This window comes from Phytophthora ramorum, assembly GCF_020800215.1.
Source record: "Phytophthora ramorum isolate Pr-102 chromosome Unknown Phyram_PR-102_s0008, whole genome shotgun sequence".
Taxonomy (NCBI): domain Eukaryota; phylum Oomycota; class Peronosporomycetes; order Peronosporales; family Peronosporaceae; genus Phytophthora; species Phytophthora ramorum.
In genome coordinates, this window is record NW_027150654.1 from 1,941,250 (window position 1) to 1,953,984 (window position 12,735).

At 56.3% G+C, this 12,735-nt stretch overlaps 5 protein-coding genes across 5 annotated transcripts; 2 read left to right on the forward strand and 3 right to left on the reverse strand.

Annotated features, from left to right (window-relative positions):
• Positions 1 to 84: 84 nt before the first annotated feature.
• On the reverse strand, positions 85 to 3,897 carry KRP23_9547 (uncharacterized protein; the record flags this gene model as incomplete). The annotated part of the gene is made up of 1 exon (XM_067895114.1): positions 85 to 3,897. One exon carries the CDS (start codon positions 3,895 to 3,897, stop codon positions 85 to 87), a length of 3,813 nt encoding a protein of 1,270 aa, XP_067742731.1.
• Positions 3,898 to 4,634: 737 nt separating this feature from the next.
• KRP23_9548 (uncharacterized protein) lies at positions 4,635 to 6,662 on the forward strand (the record flags this gene model as incomplete). Its single annotated transcript, XM_067895115.1, has 2 exons — positions 4,635 to 5,039; positions 5,994 to 6,662. 2 exons carry the CDS (start codon positions 4,635 to 4,637, stop codon positions 6,660 to 6,662), a joined length of 1,074 nt encoding a protein of 357 aa, XP_067742732.1.
• A 454-nt stretch (positions 6,663 to 7,116) lies between these two features.
• On the forward strand, positions 7,117 to 8,534 carry KRP23_9549 (uncharacterized protein; the record flags this gene model as incomplete). Its single annotated transcript, XM_067895116.1, has 4 exons — positions 7,117 to 7,364; positions 7,439 to 7,520; positions 7,594 to 7,809; positions 7,899 to 8,534. The coding sequence occupies 4 exons, from the start codon at positions 7,117 to 7,119 to the stop codon at positions 8,532 to 8,534; spliced, it is 1,182 nt and encodes a 393-aa protein (XP_067742733.1).
• A 191-nt stretch (positions 8,535 to 8,725) lies between these two features.
• KRP23_9550 (Formate dehydrogenase) lies at positions 8,726 to 9,958 on the reverse strand (the record flags this gene model as incomplete). The annotated part of the gene is made up of 2 exons (XM_067895117.1): positions 8,726 to 9,226; positions 9,296 to 9,958. 2 exons carry the CDS (start codon positions 9,956 to 9,958, stop codon positions 8,726 to 8,728), a joined length of 1,164 nt encoding a protein of 387 aa, XP_067742734.1.
• Positions 9,959 to 10,281: 323 nt separating this feature from the next.
• On the reverse strand, positions 10,282 to 12,390 carry KRP23_9551 (uncharacterized protein; the record flags this gene model as incomplete). Its single annotated transcript, XM_067895118.1, has 4 exons — positions 10,282 to 11,073; positions 11,153 to 11,356; positions 11,420 to 11,568; positions 12,183 to 12,390. The coding sequence occupies 4 exons, from the start codon at positions 12,388 to 12,390 to the stop codon at positions 10,282 to 10,284; spliced, it is 1,353 nt and encodes a 450-aa protein (XP_067742735.1).
• Between the last annotated feature and the right edge of the window lie 345 nt (positions 12,391 to 12,735).

The following is a 12,735-nucleotide window of genomic DNA, read 5'->3' on the forward strand; positions in this document are numbered from 1 at the left end:
AGGGCATCAGAATTAGCTCCTGCACCTTGTCAGCATACATGTATCGTACTTGTTAGCGACACCTACAGCTCACCAGCGTCGACCTCAGATCTGCTGAAGCAAGGAGGCGTAGGTATCACGCAGCACTTGTTCCAGTAGCTGTCGCTGTTCTTGAGGCTTCCCTGCTGCATCCACGGCTCCCCTCCGACTGCCCTCCCTGCTCTTGCTACTCGAGCCACTCTGCTGCTGTCTCTGCAGCTTCAACAGGAAATGCACGAGCTCTGCGCTGAGATCGGCGTTCTGCGAGCACGCGTCCACGATCCAGGGCAGCACCTCGCCCAAGAGGTTGACGTAACCGGTACTGTTGTCGCCGGAGCTGCCGACGCCATTGCGCAGCTTGTTCCACACGACTCGAAGCGCCTGCTGCATCGCAGCGCTCTGCCGACTGCCGGAGAGATGTTCGGCACACAAGCTAAGCACCACGCGCAGACGGAAGCGCCACTTGGGCAGGTCCTTTTCAGCTCCCTCGGCCACGAACTCCATCAACGGCTTCGTGCCTGGAGTAGAGCGAGTCGACGAAGAGCCCGCCGAGGAGGAGGAGGAAGAAGTCGATGCCATCCAATGGTCCCAAAGAAGCTTCATGGACGGCACGTTAGCGACCAACGTCGGCACCAACGCAACATCGTAGCCTTGCGTATGAATTGCCAGTAGCAGTCGAGGAGGTGACGGAGACGAAGCAGCCGCATCTGCAGTCAGCAGCTCGTCCACAGCCGCACACAGCAACGCGCGACTCTCCTCTGCCACTTCATCGTCACGTGATTCCGAACTCAACGACAGCAAGCGCTTGAGCAGTCCGTGCGTCAGCAAACAGTCTTGCAGGAGCTGGTGCTGCTGCACACTGGCAGTGACAGAGGAAGCGCCGCCCATCCCTTCCACAGGGACTAGGCTCGGATCACACTTGGTGACGTGAACGTTGGCTGCGGCTCGCACATCGCGGACAAGTCCAAGCAAAACGCGCAGCAGCGCTGGCTGGAGGAACACACCGTCGTGCGCATCGTCGACCAGGCGGAACGGCTCCTCTACTACCTGCATGTGCGTTAGCAGCCGCAATGAGCCTCCTTGATGCGTCTGCGTCTGTTGCTGGCGCCAGAGTGCGTCCGGGAAGCACAGAGCATGCACCAATCGCATCAAGAGTGATACACTTGCACCTTGTTCCCGACGAGCGCGCGTCTCGTACAGCGCTGCAAGCTGCGCGCAGAATGCCGCTACTTCTTGGCGCGATCGGGGAGAAGTTTGCGATGATACGACCGCGTATGGGAGGAACCCGTCAACGAGCACTGGTAACTCGCGCATCACAACCTCAATCGGCGCCGCCTGCAGCTCCAGCAGTAACGATTGGGCTGCTGTCCACGAGACAGGAGACTTCACGACACGGACATCGGGCAGCTCGCCGCATTTTCGGCGGCGGCGGAACCAGCTACGAGCCAGATCACGCTCGGCAACATCCTGGGGACTTGCTGCAAGCGGGAGAAGCTGCAGCGTCGATCCCGATGATGCTGATGCCGCTGCAGCATCGAAAAGCTGCGGGTGTTCCTCCATCATAAGCTTCAACAGCGTCGGGGCTACATACTCGAAAGCGCCGCCCTGATCGCCGTGTGCGAGGGCCTGAGTCACGATATTGCGCAACGGGAACGCGCTCAGGTCGTAGTGCAGACAGATATCCGCACTCGGACCCAAAGCGGCTGAAACTGAAGCACCTGAAGCTACCGACGAAGTGGGAACCAAGCTGCTGAGCTTGCTGCCGGCCACCATCGTGGCGTGGCGTAGGCGCTGGTTGAACTGGAGCGCATAAGTGAGTCCCAGCGCACCGCGGGCCCACATCAACTCACGCTCCCGCCCGCTCTCGGAGTCGTACGCACGTGTCAAACACGGCGAACTGAGCCACTTCGCCAAGATGGAGCTCCGCAGTGGAACAATCGACAGCTGCAGCCGACGAGGAGCTTGTGCGATAGGGTACTCGAAGGCCATGATGTAGTTCTCGACCCATTCGAGCAGCAAACTCACCAATAGCGGGTGGACAGGCAAAGCTGCCTGCTCTCCAACCTGAGCGGCCAGCCAGCTCTCAAGCTTGTGCGCGTGGTGGTGACGCAAGAAAGACTTCTCACACAGCAGTCCGTGTAACCCACGCAGCGTAAACTCGTGCTGGCCGTGGCCCGATGACACTGCATCCAGAGCCGACACTCGGGCGGCCGGAGGGAAAGTCAGCACCTCTCGCGCCAGCAAGTTCTCCGTCAAAACCGGCTTCAGCACGACATCTCCGAACACGTGAAGGTACTCCGCTCGCAACGCCTGCTGCACCTGAATGCCGCATCCAGCACCAGTAGCAGTCGAGGCAGCGTTGCACGTATCGCCATCAAATCCAATCACGGAAGCCAGGAAAGGCACGAGCGCCGGAGCCTTCGTGTAGAAGAGCACCGCCGAGACCACGAACAGTGGCCCTGCCCCAGCGTCTCGCGCGTGGAAGAGCGCAACCAAAACTTGCTGCGAAAGGGTCACCGCGCTCTTCGTGTGGTCATCACGCTGGTTGGGCGCCTTGCTCAACGCCGGAGCGAGCGGATACCACAGCAGAACCACCACAATAAACGCCAGACTGATCGCGCGGGACGACGACCACGAAGGAGCAAGCTTGTCAATGCTGTGCAGCAGGCGCAGTCGCTCCGCTTCCGTCAGTGGGAAGCTGCCAAGCACCTGAAGGCCGACGCACACGCCCAGCGCAGCCGTCAGTTCGTACGGCAACACAGTCGCGTTCGTGCTATCCAACGTGTCCAACAGCACAGCCTTGATCTTAGTCAAACTCCCGACCGCGTCCTGCTGGAACGCACTAACCGCCGACGCTGCTTCCCGACTTGCAAGCTGCACGTACGTCCGCAGTGCTGAGCCTGGCGCGCCGTCTTTCTTCAGCCACTGGTACAAGAACACACCCATGTCCTCTCGACTCGTGCACGTCGTCAGCAGCTCAAAGGCAATCGCCGCGCAATGCAGCGACGTGGTCTGTTCACTCAGTTTGTCCCTCAGTCTCGCCGCGTACACAGGCGCGAGCTTGGCTAGCAGGACACAGGTCTGTTTGGCGTTGTCCTGCATAGCCGTCGTCCCACTCAGCGCGTCCTGTTCCTGTTGAGCCATTGGCTTCTTGTCCCCTGCAGCTACAGCAACCACCACGTCCAGGAGCTGCTCGACGCTCGAGGGGTCGTTCACGGCCACTCTGGAGAGCAGCACGGGGCCCAGCGGTACCGCCAGGCACCGGCGAGCCACAGCATCAAGTCCTAGAGGGTTCTCGGCAGTTCTGAGCTGCGTCTGGAGCTTGGGACTGGCCAGCGTGAGCACGAGAATGGCGGCCACTTGTTCCTGGTACATCTCGGCCAATAAAAGCTCGCTGCGCTCCAAACTCCCGGGCGCGGCGAGTAGCCACTCGCAGATCACGATCTGCACTCTCTCGGCTGCGGATCCGCGCTCGAAGCGGCGGAATGCTGGCGTTTTTGGCGGACTTACGGCCGCCTGGAGCTGCGAAGGACTCAAATCGGTCAACACTTGGGCGTATTGGCGCCATTCCGACGCGTTTTCGACCCGGAGTAGCGCACGGTCTACGGCCGACGGCTCAGGTAGTGTTTTAAGGGCCAATGTGGCGCGGCGCGAGCTCTGGAGGCGTGTCAGGAGAGGCAAAAAAGGCGCCAGGAGACCCTCGAGACCCTCGTTCGTGTCGTCTGTAGCGAGCGAAAGAGGAAGAACTGGGAGCTCTCCGGCGGCCACAATGGAGAGCAGACGTGATGCTTCATGCGGAGACGGAGAGGGGTGCGTAGAGTCCGATGGGGAGCCCGGGGCGGCCATGACAACGTCACCGTCCGGGTCGTCGCCGCGCATGAAGCTTTTGAGTGGATTTTAGTTTATCCAGTAAGAACTTTTATCGTTTATTTTATGGATGTTTTCTGGGACGAGCAATTGGTCGGATATAATAAACCTTGCCGATTTCACAACAATTGTCCTACGGAGGATTTGCTCTCCAGAACCACTGACTTGAGCGTTTGCAGCCATGTCGACGGAGCTGACATTTACCAGCGACCAGCTCTCCTCGTTATCCCTCGACGGCCAATCCGACTCGAAAGAGGCCGTGTACCAAGGCACAACAATCGTCGCGCCAGTCTATCGATACGCGATTGTTCTAAAGCACGACAAAATCCGATTCTGGTTTGAGGATTGTGATACCAAGAGGCAATGGTACAGGCAAATGTACTTTGCGTACCGTGGCAATTCCTGTTAGCCTACGTTCTGTATCAATTGCTTACTTTGTCAATGCAGGTACACGAGAGAATTGAACTTGGAAGACTATGTGGATTCGACCAATTCGATTCCGTGCGCTCGACCGGCCGACTATGTCGAGGTTATTGCTACACGCCTACTGAAATGCAGCAAAAGGTGTCATGAACTAACTCGTTATTACAATTCGCTGGGTGTCCGGATAGTGCTTTCACGCGTTGATGAATATTGCTACCCGAGGAGAGATGACTGATTTCCCAATTGGGTTTTACCCTTGCGAGGATGGAACATTTCGGTTGGAACTGGCTGTGAAGGTGCAAGTGATGCATCAAGAGCGGATCGCGATGTACTCCTTCGACTTGGAGCCTGTTTCAGTGGAGCGAATCGACGCGCTAGAAGGAAAGGTGCGCGACCTGCAAAAAGAAGTGGAGAAACTCCAGCAGAAGCTGGAAGCTCGTGATGCAGATGATCGTATGGAGATTCTCCACGCCCAAGGAACTGGAAATCTAGGAAATACGCTCCTATGGACAAACGTCGGAGGTGCAACCACCAGCTTTATCCGGATTGTTTATCCCGGTGTTTATCAAGTTGTCGTGGTTGTCAATTGCGAGTTGAATGGATCGCAGATCAAGCTGATGAAAGGGACCGAGTGCATTCAGTTGGTGTATTGCGGCTACGCAGACAGATTTCCCAGTTCTACGACACTGACGTGCATCACTCGAATGGAGAAAGGTGACCAGCTCTCCGTGGTGTGCACTGCCAGCCTCGTGGCAACCAACCGCTTGACTCTCGTTCGTCTCGGTAATTAGCAGGATATTCACATATTCACTTGCAGTTTGTCGAGCTTTCCAACCACACTATGTTGTGAGCATATCAATAATTGTCGAGTCTGAGCTTTCATCCGACGATCGGTGCCTTACTGGGGAAAATAGCTGCACTAAGTTTGTTCCAAAGTTATACATTCCTTGAATCCCTGCACAACGTCAATCCTACAAATGCCACTCCAGCTGCTAGTCCCAATGACTGTATTGAGGCTATCTGTTTGTCTACCACTTGCTACTTTACTAGTGAATGCATTACTGCAATGCGGTGGAAATTGAAAACCAGAGCAGAGTTTTTGGGTCTGAGAGGGAAGCGTACAAATAGCGGACAAGGTGTCGACGTTTCTCATCCCTGCCAATTGACTGATCGCAGTTTTATATAGCCTTGCTCGACGTTCAATTCGAGTCATACACGGCAACCAGCTCGGCATTCGCGCACGGGAGGCTGGGAAGTTCGGCATTCCAGTCAAGTCTAACACTCCGCCTACGATGCCGCACAGTCAAGGCACACCCGGATCCAAGTCCAATTTGCAAGCGTGCGCGAAGCTAGAGGGTGCTACCACCTTTAAACTTCCCCCGTCACAAACGTATCACTACCTACTTTCTCTGAAAAGCGGCAAACTTCGTATCTCCCTTGAGGACTGCGACAGCAAAAAGAAGTGGTGAGTCCACTTCGAAAACAGATACACCAATATGCTCACTATAATGCTCACATGACTCCTTTTCGTGACACGGTTAAGGTGTACGAATGAACTGGAGCTTGAAAACTACGTCAATTCTTCAAACTCCATCCCAGACGCCAGTGCTTCGGACTACATCGAGGTAACTACGAAAGATTGTTTGGTGATGGAATAATTGAGCTAACAGTTCGATGCTCCATAGTGTTTTCATGAGCTGCTAGCGAAGCCTTTGGACAAGACGACTAAAACCCCTCGGTCACTCCAGAACACCAAGGGTGATCGTTTGATACTGGAGATCTATGTGAATGTCCAAGTCTTGATGAAGTACAGGACAGCGACGTTCACATTCGATCTGGGACCAGTATCTGTCGAGCGAATCGATATCCTGGAGTCTAAGGTGCAAGATCTGCAGAGAGAAGTAAAGTGTCTTCAAGCCGAGACTGCTAGTAAAAGTGCAGCGGATCAAGCCATGCAGAAGATGATCTCGGACCTACGAGCAGAGATGAATTCACTGCGTGAAGCACGAAACCCCGCGGGGACTATTCTAGCGCGAGCAACAAGCCAGCTAGGTTTAGAGGGGGTGGTTCTCTGGCGCTGCGAAGGCCTCAAAGTCACTGACGGTGTCATTCGAGATCTGAAGCCAGGCGTTTATCAGGTGAACGCTACTGTGGGCTTCGAAAGTTGCCAGAGTTCGACACACCTGCAGTTGGTTAAAGGCACTCAGCTGGTCTGCTCGACAAGCGGCTTCCACCAACTCACGCTGACAAGCATCATCCACGTGAGCAAGGGGGACCAGCTCTCCGTTCACGCCAATGGCAACGTTTCTTTCGGCTACATGACACTTGCTCTTCTCGCGATGCTATCTGTCTAGGGATGCCAGTGAATACATTTTCTCTTTGCCAACGTTTACAGCGCTCCTGAATCGGCTGCCAATTCATTGCACACCAATACTATTCAAAATATTTTATCTATCGTAAGCTTCCACCTACTTGAGTACTTCGAAGTAGTTGCCAGACCTGTAGTTGTATCACGACATTTCTTTTTAGATCATCTGCCATGCTTTTGAATACCTCTATTGGTGACGTGCTCCACTTCTGGCGAAAACGATCACGACACTTACAGCTTCCGAGGGCTTGTCACTCTCTTGGAGAGTGAGGGCGACAGCGAACTTGATTGATGCTACATCGGCAAATGCATCACAAGCTACAATCTTGCAGCCAGGCCAACCACTTCCATCACAATCTACAGTCAGCTGATTCTCGGGGTCGATCTGACCAACCAGGTCCATCCTCCAATTCACCTCGTGCCAGCCAAACAGTCCCCCAATGAGTCCCAGCAACAAAATGCCGGCAGAGGACACACCAGAAACCAAAGCAAGTGTGTCGAGTCGCCCACCAACCACATCGTCCGACCCCTCTTCATCGCAGACCGAACCAGATCTGGACGACTTTCTCGAACTCGAGGGCACCACCAAGTTTTCGCCACCCCCAGCACCCACCTATCGATACTCACTGTCGCTCCAGGATGGAAAACTGTGCATTTGGCTTGAAGACTGCGAAAGCAAGAAGCAGTGGTAAGCTCACTGCACGAATCGAGTACATTCCGTAATATTGGGTAGATTACTAACAGTATTTTTATTTGCTGAAGGTGCACCGCGAGACGAAGCCTCTGTGACTACGTTGATCTGACCAACGCCATTCCAACTGCAAGCGCTGCTGACTACGTGAAGGTGAGGACGTCAATACTTGGAACGCTGAGTAAATTATCTTTCGTTGCTAATGGAGTGTGCGTCTGTTGCCCAGTATTTTCATGATCTGATCGACGCCAACCACGACGGCGTGGACAGCTTCCCAATCACGTTACAGCCCCTCACTGGGAACAACTTTCAGCTTCAAATTGTGCTGAAGGTCCAAGTGATGGAACAACCCCGTGTGGCAACCTACACGTTCACCATGGAGCCAATATCGCTGGAGCGTTTTGACGTGATGGGGTCCAAGGTGCGCGACCTAAAGAGTGAAGTGAGCGTTCTTCGGTCAAGTGCAGACCAAGTTGCAGCGACTCACCACTCCGACGTACAGAAGCTGAAAAGTGTTGTTCACTCGCTCAGCTCAGCACTGAAGAAGCTGAATGGAGCTACGGACCAGCACTGCAAAAACTGGGTGGAGTTGTTGCAGCTCAAAGCTCCAAATTGAAGCAGCTAGACGGAGATCTGGCCTACCTGAACTCGGCGGTGGAAACGGCAGATAAAGTTGTGGTTATGCACAACGCGGGGCTGAGAAGGATCGACACTGAAGTCCAAAGCCTGAATGGGGTGGTGGAAACCCTCCGCGGCGAGTTAAGTTGCAACGGAGCAGTCTCGCAACTGAGAGACGAAGTGGAAGTTCTGCGCATTGCTCACGACCGCGTGGATAGCTTTTGTCTTCGAGCGAACTGTAGAGTGGGCAGCTACATCCGGTGGGGGAATATCCCCGACGGAGTTGTTGAGATCCAGACTTGCGGCACCTTCTACGTGTCCGTGGTGGTGAACTACCAGACGCACTTCTCTAGAGACTTCATCCACGCCGCGAGCACCTGCAATCAGTCAGCTGCGGCTACAGATACCCTGGAGGCGACAACAACACTGCTTCGTTGGTGTGCATCGCCCGTCTCGAGCAAAATGACCAGATTGCGGTCCATTGTCCGCTTGAGCTTCTCGGCATCAGCTACATGGCGCTCCTTCGCGTGGACAGTTAACTACGTGTAGCCTCAGACAATGTAGGAACTTCATGAGTAAGTTTTCATACATGTATTTGTGAATTCCTCGACGCCTCCCTAGATGCTAAGTGAAGGTCTACGCCGTGTCGGAGTCTCCGACAAGTCCAAGTCCACCGGGGAGACCTCCGTCCTCACTCTGCTACATGCAAGACTAACTCCTGCAAAGTGAGTTTACAGCACCTACAGCGATCCCGAGGTGGCGTCTCCGTTCGTGTAGGATGCACTCGTGACCTTGCCGCCTTCCGCGATGAGGTACTCGGGACGCTGCGGCTTGCCGTCGAAGAAGCGCTGGAGGATCTCCTTGGTGCCTGCTGCGTATCGCGCCTGCGCGTCCAGCGTCGTGCCCGAGTAGTGCGGGGTCATGGCGTGACGCGGCATCGAGCGCCACGGGTGGTCGGCCGGCGCCGGCTGCGGGAACCAGACGTCGCCCGCGTAGCCCTGGAGGTGTCCGCTCTCGACGGCCTTGACCAGCGCGTCCTTGTCCACGATCTTGCCGCGAGCCGTGTTGACGAGGAACGATCCCTTCTTCATCTTGCTCAGCATCTTGGCGTCGAAGAGGTGCTCGGTCTCCGGGTGCAGCGGGCAGTTGATGGACACGACGTCGCACTCCTGCACCAGGTCCTCCACGCTCGGGTGCCACTTGACGTTCAGCTCCTTCTCCAGCTCGGCCGGCAGACGCACCTGCAGCATCAAACAAGAGGCAGTGTTAGCAGGACTGTCTCGAAGAATACCTAGAACCTAAGCTTCTACCTTGTCGGTGTAGTGCAGCGTGACGTCGAACGGCTTGAGGCGGCGCAGCACGCGCTGGCCGATGCGACCAGCCGCCACGATGCCCACGTGCTTGTCCTCGAGGTCGTACGCGTTGTTGGCGATGGCTGCGATGTCCCAGTCGCCGTCGATCACCTGCTTGTAGGCGGGCATGTAGTTGCGCACGAGCGAGAGGATCATCATGACGACGTGCTCCGCGACGCTCACGACGTTGGAGCCCGTGACCTCGGCCACTGTGATGCTGCGGTCGCACGCCGCCGCCAGGTCCACGTGGTCGGAGCCGATGCCGGCCGTGATGGCCAGTTTCAGCTTGGGCGCCTTGGCGATGCGGTCGCGCGTGATGTAGGCCGGCCAGAAGGGCTGCGAGATGACCACGTCGGCGTCGTGCAGGTTGCGGGCGAACTCGGACTGGTCTCCGTCCTTATCGGACGTCACGACCAACTCGTGGCCGCGGTCCTCCAGGAACTTGCGCAGCCCCAGCTCGTTCTCGACGCAGCCGAGGATCTTGGGGTTCTTCTTGCCGTGCTCGCCGCCCTCGTAGAGCGCACACAGGACCTTCATGTGCTTGGGCGCGCTAGCGGTGAAGCTGCGCGTGGCGGCGGAGCGTACAGCGACACGCGACGTGAGCTTGGTGGAGGCGAACATGGCTGGGAGGGGGAGGCTTCTGGCGTGGGGCTTGCGACTTGAGGGCTTGGACGCAAATCGCACAATGACCAGGAGACCGGCGAGCTGCCAAGTTGAAGTGACATGTGAGACGGCACGCATTGACGAACTGGCGCATAATCGGCTACCGACTGCAACCGACCGCCGAAACGGATGATTATGCGCAGGGTTTGCTCTGAAGTAGCACTTCAACGAGGACAGCCTTGAAGCTGCCCTGATCATCGAGGAACGCAAGGAACGGGCAAAGCAATGGACCTTAACTTATCTCCTCTCTTCTACGCAGCCTTAGTGACCAAGCGAGTCGCCTAGACCATGGCGCAATACCTCTCCAGCATCGTGTGGTGCAGCGTCTGGATCCAGCGCTCCGTGTTCTCTCGCATCTCGTGCCAACCGGAGAGCGGGATGTCGAACTGCGGGTGATGCACTCTGCTGTGCACCCAGCGTGTGACCACCACGAGTCTCTCTTCCGCTTCGCTGCTGGAACTGCTCACAGTCTTCGTGCCACTCGTGCGGCGCTGGATCGGGTAGGACGTGAGCTCCAAGACGGCGCTGAAGTCGCGTCGGATTCGCTCCTGCGGGTGGTAGGGACTCCTGTCGTCTTCATCAACGAAGTCGGCGACGAATAGTCCGTAGCCGTGTTCATGCCCCGGCTCGCTTCCTCCTTCCTCGTAGTGTGAGAAGAAAACCGTGTTCGACTCCATCCGCAGTCCACCGATCGTCGTCGATACAAGGCGGTTTTGAGTGACTCCGGGGGCCAAATTGTCGTCGTCCTCGCGAATAGTGACGTTGCCGAGCTTCTCCGACACGCAAATCTCGATGCTGCTGAAGTATCCGAGAAGGATATCGAACACCTTCTTGACGCTGTTCTCGAACTGTGAGGTGGACAAGTACGTGGCGTAGAAATCGCCGTTCGGGGCCTCGTACCCGTGGTCTTCCCTCATAGGTTTGCATGGGTTTATCCTTGGACAGCGGTCTCGAAGAAAGATCGCTCCCTTTTGCAGCGCCTGCGTCTTCATCGCCGTCAAAGCCGCATGACGCGAGTTGTTGTCCTTTAGCAAGTGAATTTCCTGGTGAATTGGGCTGCCCACACGAATGCTCTGTGCAAATATTTACCACGAGATCGTCAGCCTTGATCGTTTGATGTGCAAATTGGCCCTGCACAGAGCTACTACTTACAAAGAGAGAATACTCGGACATCAGCGCGTGGAAGCGCGTCACCTCAAGCTGCTGCTTCTGGATGGAGCGGCGGAGCACTCGGTTCGCGACAACCGCCTCACCGGACGTCTCATCGGGCGTGTGTGGCGCCATCGCGCGGGTGTTCAGCAGTTCCATTTGGCTTTGCAGCCCTGCCAGCTCCTTCAGCAGCTTCGCAATCTCTTCCTGAACAGGTAGAGAGACGTCAGCGTCACGCACAAAACTCCATTCACGCAGCCCGCTCCTCACCTTCCGGATATCGATCGTCGACTTGCGATTTTTACGTTTAGCTCGCTTGTTCGGCGTCTTCAGTGGTGTGTTGGTGGTGTCGTTCTCGCTCTCCTGGAAATCGCGCTTGTGGCGCATTGGCCACGGGGCTTCGGCATCTTGGGCTCCCGCTTTACGCACCAGAAACCGCTCCTTCTCCACAGACGGTATCACCGCCGCATGAAACTCTCCCTCCTGACGCGTCCGAGTCGTTCATAGCTGCCAGCCAGCGCGTGGCCACGTGGGTGACGGAGTCCGGCGACGGGGACGCTGACTCTGACGCTGACTCTGACTCGGCCGACCTGGGGCCGCATACGGCAGTTCCGCTGTTTTCTCGCGTGGTGCTCATCATGCGCAGTTCTCCACTGCGGTGCAATCCGGCCAGCGGCGTTAGCAGGCAACGCGTGGGGCGAGATCGTTCTCCGCTCCACTTCCAGTGCCAAAGATGTGCTGCTTGGTGTACTTGTCGGTAGAGTAGGTAGAGGTGGCGGTTAAGGAAGTAATCCGATTATGCCACATATGGGATGGGCAAGATGCAGCTTCAACAAATATCTACCAATCACAAAACGACCTCGGTGGTCGACAACTTCGGTATCAACATGTGCTCCGACTCGGGGCCCCGAGACCCGAAACATGTCTGTCGTGGATACTTAAACTAGGGCATTGCGAAGGTTGAGATAGGAGAGTTCGATCGCTTTCTGACAGCACTGCTGGCACGAATACATTATTACTGAGTCGGTCTTACCGTTTGCGTACAAGAACGCTCCGCTTTTCAGTCGTCTAGCTCCCGGAGGCCGCGGCCCGCGGGCGTTCTCGATAATGGAACGGTCCACAATGGTGATGAAGGGCGCTACGTCGAGCGACACAGCCATGGCGGTGGCCGTGTCAGCCACGACGTGCTTGGCCAGCTGCGCTGTGCCGTGAGGTCGGTGGTCACTGGAGGTCTCCTCCATTGAGTCTCTCAGCAGGAAAAAAACAAGTGAAGCTACTGCGAGTTCTGCCGAACGCCGCTGCTGCCGTCCACCCGAGTCGCATCCTGCTAGCAAGAGCCGAAGTCGAGCGTAACTGCTCGAAAGCGCTGGAAACCCACTGGATAGTTTGTGCGCTGGTGGGCAGCACATACATACGCCAAGGTTAAACAGCAGCCCCCATTTGCAGTGGTGCAGCAGCGTCGTTGCTTGCTGTGTGGTATCCACAGAGACCCTCAGTCTCGTCACCGAGGATTTTTCCGAGGCAAGGCAGCGTCAACGACCAGCGAGACTGCCGGCCGCGTTTCATCCGTCGCCTTTAAGCGCTTG